Consider the following 17,145-nt stretch of genomic DNA (forward strand, 5'->3'; position numbering starts at 1 on the left):
ACTGTACGGAGGGCGTTAAACACGGATTCCAGGCTTTGAAATCCCCGAGGTGTGACGCCATACGCTCATTGGTCGCTTACAGATACCTACGTAGAGTAGTCTGGATCGTGTGCTCGCAACTACAGACGAAATACGGACAGCGTGACGGCACAGTGAGATATTGCGTGATCTCCTCGGTGTCGTCCCTCTGTGTGTGTTGAAATTCCTGACATCCACTATTATAATATTGCTTGTTTTTTTAGTAGAGGAAACAAGGTCTGATGTAGTGTCATATATTGAGAGGTCCAGTAGTGGAGTAGAAATGGGATCTGAGAATTCGAGTAGAACAAGAGATTCAATTTCATTAGGTGAAATTAGACTTATATTTCATTTATTGACACTAGTTGTCTTTATTTTATTTTTACTTAGACGAGCTCTTTCCCTTTCTTCATTGAGTCTATTTATTTGTAGTCTAATGTTGTCAAGATGTTTTTTTGCATTAAGAACCAAAATGAAGGTAGAGGTTTTCCACTCAGAGGATGGAAGTAGTATATTTGAATTTTGTATAAGAGGAGTGTTTGTCAAATCTGTGCTCCTGCCCACAGTACTTTTTGTAGATTCAACTGTTGCAATTGATAAAGGTTCAATTCTATTTGGTAGGACTTTCTCAATTATTTTGTTATTTGTTATCTTCGGTTCGATCTTATTATTTGCAATATGTTTTTATTTGTATCAGTACATTCATTAGCCTTGTCCTTTAATTGTATAGGTAGAGAATTTTTAGATTTTTGTTATGTCACTCGGGGCACACTTTGTGTTTCTTTCTTTTTTATAGTACGATAATCCCTGCCTCAATGCAGTTTTTTCGATTTTTTTCATTATTGCTCCATTTTTTAATTGTAATATGGATGTGATAGTGTTGTAATTAATTTTTTTATACTATGGATGAGATTCAAACCTTAATAGGTCCTTGTGACAAAACAGCTTTTTATCTTAATCAGCCAGAAGTCTAGATTTGTTCAGCCAAGAGAAATACACTATTGAGTGTGTGTTGACTTGTGAGTGTATTTCTGTGGCTGGTCAAGAAGGAGATAAGATTATGTGAATGTGACTTCTCTTGGTTTTTAAACAATGATGTTTGTTGCTATGCTAATTGCATATTGTACTAAAGCCATCTAGATGTAGATTTACAAGAACCCACTGTTATACCAACTATATAAATTGATTAAATGCTCAAACAATGAGACATGAGCCCTGTGGAATAATACCCTCCCTAATCCTTGACCTGTGGATGCATACTTGAAAGGACAACTAACTATTTAAGGCACATATGCCTCTGTAGCAGTGAGAATTGAAAGAGAATCAAAAATCAGTCAGAGTCTTCAGGGCAAAAGCTTGGTAGCATGGCTTGATCCAGAGCGACACAGATTTGGATTCTACATTATTCCTGCCTAAGAGTATACGGCCCTGACTGGAAGGATACGGATCTGCTCCATTTACCATCAGAGAACCCATGGATACATTTTGGGAGACCAGGTTGGAATCATGAAGTTATCTGGCTCCATGTATATGTTGTTTGGGGCTGCCAGGTGGAACCCTCTAGTCGCCTGGAACCCATGGAAACTCCCAGACAGGCCAGGGTGGGACCCTTGGGTCTCCTGGTCTTGTACCTTGATGGACTGTCAGCTTCTTAAGCTTGCTGCTATCTCCGCTCTGTGGGGGCCCGCCAAAAGCGGGGTCCACTGGTTGAGGTAGTTGGCCCTGGAAGTCCCAAAGTCGCAGTTGTTCTATCCCTGGTGGGTCAGCGGAAGGGTGAAACTGTGTAATGTTGTACCATCTTGGGTATTTGCTGGGATTGTTCTGTTTAATGTCAGTTTAGTTGTTCAATAAAATGTTGGCACACTGCTTTACCCTCGCCCTGTGTTATCTGAGTAGTATTATGCCCACGGAAGACCCCAGGTCTTCACAGTCCTTAGCTAATGATAGGACTTTTTCAGTTGCAGTTTCAAACAATTATGTTCTCTTTTTATGTAAACATGTTAACACATAATGTGCATACAATTATTTAAATTAGAGTCTCATTCAAGTGTAAATGTATTGTCCTTAGAAAATGGAGAAGTATGTACCAACCTGAGGCCCCTCAGACATATTTTTTCATCCATATAAATAGTTAAAAACCGGACATCCAGACCAAAATGAAGTTCCTCTTTTAATGCATCTTTGAAGTGATAAAAGTTTTTTTTTCCTTTAAAACGTTTGTGTCCTCCTCACTGAATGAGTTTGTAGAACTGTCCATGTCCATAATGGATCCTCCTGCTTGCCCAATAGTTTGTAACATGAGCCATTCCCTTGATGATAGTCGATTGTAAAAGTATTCCATGATGTAGATATATAGATAATTCAATCTGCAGTCGGGCTCTCCTTTGACAATTGCCAGACCCGGTGACGGTTCCAAGGTATTGCTTCTGTATCCAAGATAAAACACGAGGGAGAAAGTAGCGCAAATAGGGTCTTATCCAACAAACATTTATGAGTATTTGTATCAGATTGTGCTAACCTGATCCGTATTCTTTTCTTTGGCATTTTAAGTCTGATGTTCAGCTGCTGCGGATCCATGGATTTGTCAAAATCGATGAATATCAGGATCTGGAGAAATTTGTGGATACTTCCCGCGCTGCTGGTTTATTGAAGACGTCAATTCAGAAAGGTTTATTAAATATAAAATAATTGAATATGAAACGTGCAGATCTGAGATTTTTTTTTACATCAATGAATCTGGCTCTTTGTCTCTGCACTTCTATAGAATAATCTGGAAAGATGGAGATTTTGGACCCATTGATTGTTACATCTGGGTGATCCCTTGCCTGTCGCAGGATAATATCTCTGTCCCGGTAGTGTAAAACTTTAGCCAGCACAGGTCTTTGTGGAAGCCCAGGAGGAAGAGGATGGGTAGGCATCCTATGAGCTCGTTCTACAGCCTATAGGGGGTTAAGGTTTCAAGCCTGATTATTAATTTCAGCCAGTTTTGAAAGAATTCAGTAGGAAAGGAGCCTTCCATTTTTTCAGGCACGTCAATAAGTGGTATATCATTGAGCCTTGACCTATTTTCAAGATCATCTGTTTCTGCAACCAGTGCTGATATTTTCTGTGCGGCAAGCCTGTTCTCATTGCTTGTATCGGCTATCTGATCCTCAATGGCGCTGACTGACTTCCACTGCCCCTGCTCTATTTTCTGCAGTTTGTGTCATATACCTGCTATCTCATCTTTAAGAACACCAAAATGTACATTCAAAGCAGATAGAGCAAATGTACAATGTACCACTGCAATGAAAACGTATTTTAAAGTAGGTTCCTCAGTCCTATTGGTGCAGATTAGGCCGTGGGGCAGGGAGTATTGTGCTAGATGCTCGGCCGGTGCTCCTACACCTGCTTTTTCACATATTTCATCAAGGTTGTTGTCCTCTTATTTGGTCTCCAGTGAGGATACACAAAAGTACTGCTACTTTCTGTGTGCGTGGGATAGTCGTGCAAGAGAATATTGCTACAAAAAAAGTGACTGGCCTCTCCGACATTCACTTCAGCCAGGGAGTAAACTGTCCTGCATCCAGAAGATGACGACCCACCTAGGCAATGGTGGTAACAAAATCTTATCAAGTTGGGCATACAGTGGTGGCCAAAAGTATTGGCACCCCTGCAATTCTGTCAGATAATACTCAGTTTCTTCCTGAAAATGATTGCAATCACAAATTCTTTGGTATTATTATCTTCATTTAATTTGTCTTTAATGAAAAAACACAAAAAGAATTGTCCTAAAGCCAAATTGGATATAATTCCACACCAAACCTAAAAAAGGGGGTGGACAAAAGTATTGGCACCCTTTGAAAAATCATGTGATGCTTCTCTAATTCGTGTAATTAACAGCACCTGTAACTTACCTGTGGTACCTAACAGGTGTTGGCAATAACTAAATCACACTTGCAGCCAGTTAACATGGATTAAAGTTGACTCAACCTCTGTCCTGTGTCCTTGTGTGTACCACATTGAGCATGGAGAAAAGAAAGAAGACCAAAGAACTGTCTGAGGACTTGAGAAACCAAATTGTGAGGAAGCATGAGCAATCTCAAGGCTACAAGTCCATCTCCAAAGACCTGAATGTTCCTGTGTCTTCCGTGCGTAGCGTCATCAAGAAGTTTAAAGCACATGGCACTGTGGCTAACCTCCCTAGCTGTGGACGGAAAAGAAAAATTGACAAGAGATTTCAATGCAAGATAGTGCGGATGGTGGATAAAGAACCTCGACTAACATCCAAACAAGTTCAAGCTGCCCTGCAGTCCGAGGGTACAACAGTGTCAACCCGTACTATCCGTCAGCGTCTGAATGAAAAGGGACTGTATGGTAGGATACCCAGGAAGACCCCACTTCTTACCCCGAGACATAAAAAAGCCAGGCTGGAGTTTGCCAAAACTTACCTGAGAAAGCCTAAAACGTTTTGGAAGAATGTTCTCTGGTCAGATGAAACAAAAGTAGAGCTTTTTGGCAAAAAGCATCAACATAGAGTGTACAGGAAAAAAAAAAAAGAGGCATTCAAAGAAAAGAACACGGTCCCTACAGTCAAACATGGTGGAGGTTCCCTGATGTTTTGGGGTTGCTTTGCTGCCTCTGGCACTGGACTGCTTGACCGTATGCATGGCATTATGAAGTCTGAAGACTACCAACAAATTTTGCAGCATAATGTAGGGCACAGTGTGAGAAAGCTGGGTCTCCCTCAGAGGTCATGGGTCTTCCAGCAGGACAATGACGCAAAACACACTTCCAAAAGCACTATAAAATGGTTTGAGAGAAAGCACTGGAGACTTCTAAGGTGGCCAGCAATAAGTCCAGACCTGAATCCCATAGAACACCTGTGGAGAGATCTCAAAATGGCAGTTTGGAGAAGGCACCCTTCAAATATCAGGGACCTGGAGCAGTTTGCCAAAGAAGAATGGTCTACAATTCCAGCAGAGCATTGTAAGAAACTCATTGATGGTTACCGGAAGCGGTTGTTCGCAGTTATTTTGGCTAAAGGTTGTGCAACCAAGTATTAGGCTGAGGGTGCCAATACTTTTGTCAGGCCCATTTTTGGAGTTTGATCATTTCACACAAATGATTTGATTTTCGCTTCATTCTCTTTTGTGTTTTTTCCTTGCAAGCAAATTAAATGAAGATAATAAAACCAAACAATTTGTAATTGCAATCATTTTCAGGAAGAAACTGAGTATTATCTGACAGAATTGCAGGGGTGCCAATACTTTTGGCCACCACTGTAATGAAGAACTTTGTAAAGGCAATGGATAAAAATGTAAAAGCATTCATGCATCTGATTGATAACTTTACAAGGTTAAGTGAAGCAAATATAGAACAAGGAGTCTCTATTGGACCTCAGATTCGTAAGCTTCTTCAAGATGATGAGTTTCTTTGTTTGTCGCAGGGCAAGGAAAAGGCAGTATGGTCTACATTTGCATTTGTGGTAACTAACTTTTTGGGAAACTCATGAGCAGATACAATAACTTTGAAGAGTTGGTTTTATTTCTCCTCAAAACATATACAGTAAGGATCTTCGCTGTAACATGTCCTTAACGATTAATTTCTTACATTTTAGACTTTTCTTCCAACAAGCTGCGGAGTAGTGAGATACGAAGATGGTGAGAGATGTAACAAAGATATTATACCTATGGAGAAAAGATATCAAGGAAAATGGAATCCCTCAATGCTTGCAGATTACTGTTGCATAATTTTAAGAGATGATCTGATGCAGGAGTACAAGAAACAAGCAAAAATCAGTTGTTACTGAATGAGGACCAAGTTTTGTAGTGCAATTTCTGTAATTGATTATAATTTGCAATAGTGTTAAGACAGGTTTTAGTTATTTGAATTGTTGCTAAGTTTTCTCTAAATAAATATCAGAAAATTGGAATAACAAGATATTCTGCATCTGTATATTTACAAAAATAATAATGTTTCAAGGTACTGAAACTTTTATCATTAATTATATGTAGCAGTAAAAGGAAAACTCATTGTCCAATTTAAATTCAGGAGGTCAAACTCGTTAAGAAATGGCTCAGTTCATAGCGGAATCTGATAACTTTTAAAAGTAAAAACAGTGTTACATTATCTGAAAGATCCTTGAGCTAGTCGGGTGGAAGGTTCTTCAGCTGCTCAGTCAGGAAGTGCAGCCTCTGCACAGGTCCCGGTACCTTCCTGCTCTGCACCAATCAGTTAGATAAGTGTGGAACTGGAGAAGAGAGCAGTTCTCTCACTGATCAGGAAGGACACGGCCTCATTGTTCTCGGTCACAGAAAGCTACCTCCAGTCTATAGGACGCACTCGCTTATAAGCAAGATTTTTTCTTGATAAAAGTGTGTTTTTTCAAGTAAAATTTTCCACATTAAGGACATAAAAAAGGCTTCTCCCCTATGTGACTTCTCTGATGTCTATCAAGATGCGATTTCTGATTAAAACATTTCCCACATTCTGAACATGAAAAAGGCTTCTCCCCTGTGTGAATTCTCTGGTGCTTAACAAGATTTGTTTTCCATGTAAAATATTTCCCACATTCTGAACATGAAAAAGGCCTCTCTCCTGTGTGAGTTCTCTGGTGCCTAATAAGATTTGATTTCCCTGTAAAAGATTTCCCACATTCTGAACATGAAAAAGGCTTTTCCCCTGTGTGAGTTCTCTGATGTGTAACAAGATCTAATTTCCGGTTAAAACATTTCCCACATTCTGAACAGGAAAAAGCCTTCTCCCCTGTGTGAGTGCTCTGGTGTGTAACAAGAACTAATTTGTGGTTAAAACATTTCCCACATTCTGAACACGAAAAATGCTTCTCCCCCGTGTGAGTTCTCTGGTGACTAAGAAGATTTGATTTCTTGTTAAAATATTTCCCACATTCTGAACAAGAAAAAGGCTTCTCCCCTGTGTGAGTTATCTTATGTCCAACAAGAGCTGATTTCTTGTTAAAACATTTCCCACATTCTGAACAGGAAAAAGGCTTCTCTCCTGTGTGAGTTCTCTGATGTGTAACAAGATCTGTTTTCTGGTTAAAACATTTCCCACATTCTGAACAGGAAAAAGGCATCTTCCCTGTGTGAGTTCTTTGGTGTATAACAAGATTCCATTTCCGGTTAAAACATTTCCCACATTCTGAACAGGAAAAAGCCTTCTCCCCTGTGTGAGTTCTCTGGTGACTTAGATGATCTAATTTCTTGTTAAAACATTTCCCACATTCTGAACAGGAAAAAGGCTTCTCCCCTGTGTGAGTTCTCTGGTGTGTAACAAGAGCTGATTTCTTGTTAAAACATTTCTCACATTCTGAACATGAAAAAGGCTTCTCCCCTGTGTGAGTTCGAAGATGTGTAACAAGAGATGATCTCACTGTAAAACATTTCCCACATTCTGAACAGGAAAAAGGCTTCTCCCCTGTGTGAATTCTCTGGTGACTAAGAAGATTTGATTTATCATTAAAACATTTCCCACATTCTGAACATGAAAAAGGGTTCTCCCCTGTGTGAGTTCTCTGGTGCTTAACAAGATCTGAATTCTTTGTAAAACATTTCATACACTTGGAACAAGAAAATCTATTCTTTGCCGTGTGAATTTTTTGATGCTTAAGAAAAAACTTTTTGAGTGTAAAACTATTTCCATATTCCGTCTGTGAAAATGGCTTCTTAGCTTTGAGAGCCATTAGTTTTTTAATGCTTATTTTGTGACTTTGATTTTCCTTAGTAGTCGGTAATGAATTACAAGATAGGACCTGTTTCAAAAGATCAGATGGCACATCTTTGTTGTGAAGGGATGATGGTATATCTGGAGAAATGGCATTCCCATTAATTGTATCCTGTGTGATTTCAAACTCATCTGATTTGAAAATTGAAGAGGTCAGCTGTCCCTCTGATCTCCTGGTAGAGTCATCTGATAAGTAAAAAAAAATACTATATTTGAATAAAATATACTTGAAATTTATATTTTTGAACATTTCTACTAAAAATGCTGGTACAAATGGCAAGTTCTATAAAAAATATTGAATTATTCACCAAGACAATGACAGTTCACAGTCTAATAGAAAACCTTATAGCATGAACCAGTAGAGCGTGGTGCTCAACTGTTTGTTCATTCTGACTCCCAAATATTACATATGCAAAAATGCTACCAATAAAAATTTCTACTCATCTCACAAAAACAAGCCCTCACTCAGGTCCATAATTTGTCAATGGAAAAACAAAAGGTTTCCACATCATTAGTGGCTCAAAGGCTCTTGGAAATATTGAAAATTCTCTCTTCTCTCCTGTCATAAAAATTAAGAAAACATTTTCTCCGCTCCCCCAAGCCGTTCTTTCCTCTTCCCTTATCGACCAATAATCCACTAATTAGCACGCACAGGCGGAGTAGCTTGTAGGCAGATGCCAGTACCCAGAGAGATGGCAAACCCAATTAACAGAGACCTGCAATAAATGTACATCTAGCTAAGGAAGATTTAGCGATGCCGACATGAAATATGGAATATATAAAGTTCCATAAGTCCGATAATAATGGGACCCATATTTTTAGGGTCAGCCAAGGAACAATATGCATAATTTTCCATAGAGGTACGCCCCCCCGGGGAGCGGTGACGCAAAAGTACAAAATAACAGACCGGAGCTAGGTCAATTGTGGTCTCTAAAGAGAGGTAAATTCATAATGGAAAATATGTTATCACTTTCAGGCTTCTGCGATCAACAAGCGTTAAGTGATCATCAGAGCCAGCTATTTTAGTAAAAATGTGAAGGCTGGAGCCCAGCCCACGTGATGTCATCCCAGGGGGTGTGTGGGCAGGTCTCCACCTTCGACATAAAAGACCCCACTGAGGATGGGTCAGTGTTAATTGCCGGGGGGTATAGAGACCATAAGCTAAGGATCACGTTCGATAATGGTCAAATCAAAGTGAGGCGCCCCCCCCTCCAGCTATACTTAATCATCTCTGAGACCTTATAATAAGTTCTTTAATCCTTATTTTGTGTAACTGCATATGTATTGTATTGTCTCCTTTTGTAAAACCTTTTGTATATTTTTCCTAAACAATGCCTCTCTTTTGGATTAAATATAAAATTTAATAATCCTGTTTCTTTTGTTCTGTGATTGTTCCCTCCTCCGAAGCCATACGCTATCAGAACGCAGGCGTCCGACCAGGCTTGTATTATATTTCAATTGGGTTGGTAGTGGCAGCAAATAATAATAAGCTATCTAGAGCAAGAATGTGAACGGACACTGAAAATGGTGAGATTGTTCCATTATTATGTGTAAAGTGTGAACTCTCATGTTAAACCACTGATTGTCTTATACGGTTCATGTTTGGTGATGCTCTTAGTAACCGCTCCATTATTATCTGCCATGATCTCGTTTGGTGTGCAGGTGGGATGTACTTAGTTACTATCCCATATAATCCTTGGTATGAATGAGGTTAGATTCGTCTTGGGTAGTGACACTTTTCTACCATTCGCAGGCACCATTTTGACTTATGGTCCATGTGACTTTTTAGTACCCATTTAGATTTTGTTATGCATTTACTTATTAAAGGTTACGTTTTAACCTCTTTAACACTATTTTGCTTCGCCTTGTCAAATGTAAAGCATCCCACCCTACTAAAGCTCATGCATAATGCCGGATGCTGCCAGATACAGCCTTGCTCTCTGCTGGTTAAGTTCTCTGTGTTCAGCTCCCGTGTTCTGTTTTTCTTCTTAGTTTCTTCTTGTGACCTCGGCCCGTTTACTGTCTACTCTTGTGTCTTCTGATTTTGTATTTTCTCTGCCCTCCTGGTTCTGACCCGGCTACCTGACTATTCTTCTTCCCATCTCACTCAACAAAACAGCTGGCAACACTGTTGTTATTGTACAGAAATTCACACTTGGCCCTCACTGCACATTTAATGTTGTCGATCTTAAAAGCGATGTTTGGTCATAAAGACTGGACCTGGTCTTGTAGGGTTCAAATGAGCACATTCAGCAGCACAGCAGGGAGAGAAGGTAGATTCATCCAATAAGATATCAGGGATCTAGGAAGTCAACAGCATCATCACCCTCCGCTTTCTCTCAGACCCATCATAATATTTTTCTTCAAGCGATTTTCTAACTTGTCAGCACTTTCTACGTACGCTGTCATTTGGATTGGTAGTTTGCAGATCTGGTCAGGTAAGAGTCAGGATCTTCTAATTTCAGTTGGTAAGTGGATTCTCCAGGTTGTAAGTTCTAAGGGGTTTCAACGCCCAAAGTCATTTGTACAGTTTTGGATGGAGGAGAATGTTTTGGTCTAGATGCAAAATGGTGATCAGACGATTGTGATAAAGCCGGACTACACCACCGATAAAGCAGCCACAGCTGATGACTGAGAAGAATCTGTGACTTCTCTGTATTTAGTGGTTACTACTCACCTGGGCGGTCATATGTAGGAATCTCCTCTTTACACTGCTCATCACCCCTCACACATGTCTCTGTAGTATTAATATGGGTCAGATCTTCACCCTGAAACAAATATTGTACAAGTCAAAGACAGATGGAGAAGTCCCATCTATGATCAGCTCTAATCCTGCTATCTCCACTGTTCTCATTATACAAGTATAAAACATATAATACTGGTGGATAAAACAAGACTGAACACAAGACCTTCACAGCCGTCTACACATCATAGGGGAGATCTCATGACACCTTCTCTCTATCTACCTGATGATCCTGAGGAACGTTGGGATCTTCTTGTTTACAGTCCTGTGGAAGAAGAGGACGGGGACATCTCTCTGGTGCTGTCTTCTTACTGGATAGATCTGGAGGAAACACATACAGGGACTGAATTCATTCTTTACATACAGATAATTATAGGCCGTGTGTATTTAATCCTATTACCTGGTGATGTGAGATGCTGGGGAACCTCCATCATGACGTCCTTATACAGATCTTTGTGTCCTTCTAAATACTCCCACTCCTCCATGGAGAAATAGACAGCGACATCCTGACACCTTATAGGAACCTGACACATACAATGATATAGTCATCCCCCAGATCCCTTCACAGCGATACTGTATAATGTCCCAGCATTCCCAGCAGTGTCACCTCTCCAGTCAGCAGCTCAATCATCTTGTAGCTGAATTCTAGGATCTTCTGGTCATTGATGTCCTCATGTATCAGGTGGTGAGGTGGAAGCTCCGTGATTGGGCTTAGGGGTCTTCCCCATCCCTCAGACACAGGGTCCTGACAGCGCTCACTAGAGGTCTTCTTCACTACTATGTAATCCTAGTTATGGAGAGACACATTAATAAATCTCACTACAGACATTTCCAGAGTCCTCACCTCTCCAGTTCGGACCATCTGTTATTCCCATAGATAAGAATTATGTAATGTGACGTTATCAAAATCTCTCACCTCTCCAGTAAGCCGGAAGAGGATCTCTAGGGTGAGGTGTAATATTTTCTCAGCCATCTTGTCTCTGTCCATATTCATCTTTGATAGGTAAATCAGGAAAATTCTCTTATATAGAAGATATTCACCGAGAGGATCCGATATTGTAGAGACCAGAATGATCTAGTTTTCTTCTTTACATCTACTAATAAAACCTATATATTTTAGGCCACAGACAACAAGCAATTTCTTCCTCGGAATCTGCAGCTGAATACCTTTCTCATAGACTCATCTTCCTTATTGCTAATTCTCATCTCATTTACCAACACTGGAATTAGCAATACTGCAGGAGATATTCATTACTCGTGACATGAGAAATAACTACTTCATGATGAGGACCAAATCTTCATCTTCTACTATGGCTGTATAAACATATATGGCCAGAGCCCGTCTATATGTTTCTCGTCTTCACCAGACTGTCATCTTCTATCACGTTAGATCTCAGGTCTGATTCACACACAGAAGTTTGAGGCATTTATAAAAGTTTGTTTGTAAGAACACCAAGACAGGGGTTACTTGATACCAATGTCTCTATGTACAGTGTTTTATGGGGTTTATTTCTGGCCTTAGGCTTTCCTATATATTACAAGAAAAATCCATAAAAATAGAATTAGACTTACCGGTAATTTGGTTTATAATAACCCACCATGACAGCACACCGGAGGATGTAACCCCACCCTAATAGGGACAGGAAACATGAAGAGGTGAAATAGCCCCTCACACATCCTCCCTCCAGTGTTATTATAAAGGACCACAAGAGAATGAATGCTTCAAATTATATTTTATTCTCACTGATATGATCATGTAAGAAATAATAAGCAAAAGGGAGGGAATTACTCGTGCTGTCGTGGTGGGTTATTAGAAACCAAATTACAGGTAAGTCTAATTCTATTTTCTCTAATAACCCCCCACGACAGCACACTGGAGGTATACCCAAGATATATTTAGGGAGGGACAATAGCCTGGAGGACCTTCCTTTCAAAGGCTAAATCTCTTCTAATGGACACTAGGTCCAATCTGTAGTGTCTGGAGAAGGTATGGAGTGAGGACCAGGTAGCAGCTCTGCAAATCTGCTCGATGGAGGCGTTGGCTTTCTCAGCCCAGGAGACAGATACCACTTTTCTAGAGTGAGCTTTGAGCTTCTCTGGAGGTGAAAGGTTTTGGATCTGATAAGTTTCAATAACTGCTTTCTTAACCCAGTTGGCGATTGTAGATTTAGACGCTTTCTTCCCCTTATTTTGGCCTTAAGAATGGACAAATAGATTTTTGTCTCTTCTCCCTTCTTGTGTTTCCTGAAGATAATGCAGGACTATCCTTTGAACATCCAGAGTCTGGAACTCTTCTCTCTCGGATTGTCACAGAAGGATGGGAGAATTATATCCTGAGATCTGTGGAAGTATGAGACTACTTTAGATAGAAATGATCAGTCCAGACGAAAAATGAGACGATCTTCTAGGACCTTTAGAAGATCGCGAATCTTAGAAACTCCCGATAAGTTGGATGAATCGGGGCGTGGTAATATGCATCTTGGAGATCGATCGTAGCCATGACATAATCTTGTCCTATCAGAGGAACTGTTGATTTGATCGATTCTATCTTGAACCTTATGTAAAGTATGTGTTGATTCAGAGGTTTCAGATTGATTGTGATCCGATGGGATCCCCCCATTTTTTTTTATCAAGAAGAGTTTGGAGTAGTGTCCTCTGCATCTCTCCTTTGTTGGAACTAGAGAGATTACCTCTGAAGATAGTAGTTCTCCCATACAAGATATTAAGGTGGCTTGTAGCTCCGGAGAGGAGAGCCGTGTTGTTTTCACTCTCCGTGGAGGATAGGAGGAGAGCTCTATTTTTACCCCAGAATCGACCGATCTTAGGATCCACAGGTCATAGTAACATAGTTTGTAAAGCCGAATAAAGACTTGCGTCCATCAAGTTCGACCTGTTAGTTCTGTAATTGCTAAAGTTGATCCAGAGGAGGGCAAAAACCCCAAATGATTTGGCCAATCTTCACCTGAGGAAAAATTCCCTCCCGACTCTGAAACCAGCAGTCAGAATAAATCCCTGTATCAACCTACTATTTTATTCTATTTTTAAGTATATGCTGAAATCTGCCTGGTATCTAGAAATGCATCCAGTCCCCGCTTGAACTGGTGTAGTGAATCTGACATTACCGTCTCTTCACTCAGTGAATTCCATATTCTCACTGCTCTTACCGTAAAGAACCCCTTCCTATGCTGGTGCTGAAACCTTTTCTCTTCCAGTCTTAGTGAATGCCCTCTTGTTACCGTAATATTCCTCCTTTTGAACAAATCCCTGGCAAGGTCTCTATACTGTCCCCTAACATATTTGTACACATTTATTATGTCCCCCCTCAACCTTCTCTTTTCCAGGCTGAATAGTCCTAGTTTTGCCAACCTCTCTGGGTATTGCAGTCCCTCCATTCCCTTTATTAATTTTGTTGCCCTCCTTTGTACCTTTTCAAGCTCGTTTATATCCTTTCTATATATTGGGGCCCATAACTGAGCACAGTATTCCAAGTGTGGTCTGACCAGTGCTTTGTACAGTGGAAGAACAATGTTCTCATCCTTTGCAGCTATATCTCTTCTGATACATCCCATTACCCTGTTTGCCCTTACAGCAGCGGCCTGACTTTGGGCACTCCAATTTAGTTTGCTATCAATCAAGATGCCCAAGTCCTTCTCCATCTCTGAATTCCCCAATGATTTCCCATTCAGTGAGTACTGGTGACTTCCATTTTTCCTTCCCATATGTATGACCTTACATTTCTCCTCGTTAAACCTCATTTGCCATTTAATGATCCACCTACCCAGCTTATCCAAATCCCTCTGTAGGTCTGCACTGTCCTCTTTTGTATTAATTGTTTTACATAACTTTGTGTCATCTGCAAATATTGATATTTTACTATTTATCCCGTTGACTATGTCGTTAATACAGATATTAAATAACATTGGGCCTAGTACAGACCCCTGTGGTACCCCACTAGTGACGCTTACCCAATCTGAGTATATTCCATTTATAACCACCCTCTGCCTTCTATCCTTTAGCCAGTTAGCTACCCACTTGCAGACATTTTCCCCCAGCCCCATCATTCTCATTTTGTATACCAACCTATTATGTGGCACGCTATCGAACGCTTTTGAGAAGTCGAGATACACGACATCCACTGGTTCCCCCTGATCTACTCGAGAGCTAACCTCCTCGTAGAAGTCAATCAGGTTTGTTTGGCAGGAGCGATTCCTCATGAATCCATGTTGGTTCAGGATTAAAAGATTATTAGCATCAAGATGCTCCGTAATTGCCTCTTTAATGAAGCTTTCAAAAATTTTGCCCACAACGGACGTCAGACTCACCGGCCGATAGTTTCCGGCGTCACTTTTCGCTCCCTTTTTGAATATTGGCACTACATTCGCCTGTCGCCAATCAAGTGGCACAGACCCAGTCTCAACAGAGTCCTTAAATATAAGATATAACGGTCTGTCTATCACATTACTTAGTTCCCTTAGTACCCGTGGGTGTATGCCATCAGGTCCTGGTGATTTGTTTATTTTAATGTTACTGAGGCGTTTCTGTACCCCAGCTTGGGTTAGATTAGTCATACTTAGTGGAGGATTAAGTTTGTCACTTCTCATTTCTCCTGTTAGTTCTATTTCCTTTGTGAAAGTTGTCGAAAAAAAATTATTTAATAGATTAGCTTTATCCTCATCTTTCTCTATGATTTTGCCTTCCTCACTTTTTATCGGTCCAATATTATCCGATTTAATCCTTTTACTATTTATATACGTAAAGAACAGTTTGGGATTTGATCTACTTTCCCTAGCAATACGTCTCTCTGTTTCCTCCTTCGCTATTTTTATTTGTTTTTTACAGGTTCTCGTTTTTTCCTTGTAACACATTAGTGCCTCCTTACTGTTTTCCTGTTTTAATCTCTTGAATGCCTCTTTTTTGCTATTTAACGCCCCTTTTACGTTCTTGTTCAACCATATTGGTTTCCTCTTATTTCTGGCCCTTTTATTCCCATACGGTATATACCTTTCGCACTGAGTATTCAGAATTCTTTTGAAGGTTTCCCATTTACAATTCGTATTCCTTTGATTAAGAACTTTGTCCCAGTCAATAAGTTGAAGGCTTTCTTTCAGCTGCTCAAACTTCGCCCTCCTAAAGTTTAATGTTTTTGTTGTTCCCTTATTGATAACCCTACTGAAGGGCATTTTGAAGTCGATAATATTATGGTCGCTATTACCTAGGTGCCCCCCTATCTGTACCACAGTTATTCTATCAGGCCTATTAGTCAATATTAAGTCCAACACGGCCTTCCCTCTCGTTGGTTCCTGCACTAGTTGGGAGAGATAATTATCCTTAATATTTGTCAAGAACCTTTTTCCTTTCTGAGATCTACAGGTTTCTGTTTCCCAGTCAATATCCGGGTAGTTGAAGTCCCCCATAACAATCACTTCATTATGTTTTGCTACTTTGTCTATTTGTCCTAATAGCAGATTCTCATTCTCCTCTGTTATATTTGGTGGCTTATAGCAGACCTCCAGTAATATTTTATTATTATTTTTTGCCCCCTCTATCTCTACCTACATGGACTCGACCCCCTCTTCTCCCTCTCCTATATCTTCCCTTAGTCTGGGGTTTAGACATGACTTTACATATAAGCAGACTCCTCCGCCTTTCCCCTGTTTCCGGTCCCTTCTAAATAAACTATAATCTAATAAATTTACCGCCCAGTCGTAGCTATCGTCTAGCCAAGTCTCTGTTATACCTACGATGTCATACTTCTCCGATATAAGAGCCCGCAGCTCATCCGCCTTATTGGTCAGGCTTCTTGCGTTGGTCAGCATGCAAGATAAAACTTTGGGGTTATTTAGCATCCTATTCTTCTCTAACGATCTAACTGTACTATCCTCACCCCCCTCTCCACCCTCATTATATTCACTTCTCCCCTTCCCCCTTGCTTGCCTCACATCCCACCTATTTCCTTGGTTCCCCCCCCCCCGTCTCTAGTTTAAAAACTCCTCCAACCTATTAGCCATCTTCTTCCCCAGCACCGCTGCACCCTCCCCATTGAGGTGCAGCCCGTCCCTACGGTAGAGCCTGTAGCCGACCGCGAAGTCGGCCCAGTTCCCCATGAACCCAAACCCTTCTGCCTTGCACCAACTCTTTAGCCACTTATTCACCTCCCTAACCTCCCGTTGGCGCTCCTGTGTGGCTCGCGGGATTGGTAGTATTTCTGAGAAAACTACCTTGGAGGTCCTTGCCCTAAGCTTCCTACCTAGGTCCCTGAAATCATTTTTAAGGACCCTCCATCTACCACTCACTTTGTCATTGGTGCCGATGTGGACCATGACCGCTGGGTCTTCGCCAGCCCCACCCAGTAACCTGTCAACCCAATCCGCGATGTGCCGGACTCGAGCGCCAGGGAGGCAGCACACCATTCGGCGATCACGGTCTTTGTGACAGATTGCCCTGTCTGTCCCCCTAATAATAGAGTCACCCACTACCAGAACCTGTCTTGCCTGCCCTACACTTCCCCCCTCCCCCTCATTACTGGAGCATACACTCCCCCGGCGGTCAGAGGATCTGTCGTGCTCCAATAATGCCGGTTCTAAACCAGCCTTCCTATACTTCTTCCCTCTATCCCTCCTAACTGTTATCCAGCTCCCTGCCTGTTCAGCCTGCACTTC

At 40.9% G+C, this 17,145-nt stretch overlaps 2 protein-coding genes across 2 annotated transcripts; both read right to left on the reverse strand.

The window, feature by feature from the left end:
- Nucleotides 1-5,461: 5,461 nt before the first annotated feature.
- LOC141191513 (uncharacterized) lies at nucleotides 5,462-11,035 on the reverse strand. The gene is made up of 4 exons (XM_073661406.1): nucleotides 11,011-11,035; nucleotides 10,710-10,807; nucleotides 10,421-10,511; nucleotides 5,462-7,929 (listed from the first exon to the last, which is right to left on the reverse strand). The coding sequence occupies exons 1-4, from the start codon at nucleotides 11,033-11,035 to the stop codon at nucleotides 6,404-6,406; spliced, it is 1,740 nt and encodes a 579-aa protein (XP_073517507.1). The 3' UTR covers nucleotides 5,462-6,403.
- Nucleotides 11,036-11,048: 13 nt separating this feature from the next.
- Nucleotides 11,049-12,280, reverse strand: LOC141191514 (oocyte zinc finger protein XlCOF29-like). The gene is made up of 2 exons (XM_073661407.1): nucleotides 11,403-12,280; nucleotides 11,049-11,273 (listed from the first exon to the last, which is right to left on the reverse strand). The coding sequence occupies exons 1-2, from the start codon at nucleotides 11,478-11,480 to the stop codon at nucleotides 11,049-11,051; spliced, it is 303 nt and encodes a 100-aa protein (XP_073517508.1). The 5' UTR covers nucleotides 11,481-12,280.
- Between the last annotated feature and the right edge of the window lie 4,865 nt (nucleotides 12,281-17,145).

This window comes from Phyllobates terribilis, unplaced genomic scaffold, assembly GCF_046119375.1.
Source record: "Phyllobates terribilis strain yellow unplaced genomic scaffold, ASM4611937v1 Scaffold_46__1_contigs__length_10046794, whole genome shotgun sequence".
Lineage (NCBI taxonomy): Eukaryota > Metazoa > Chordata > Amphibia > Anura > Dendrobatidae > Phyllobates > Phyllobates terribilis.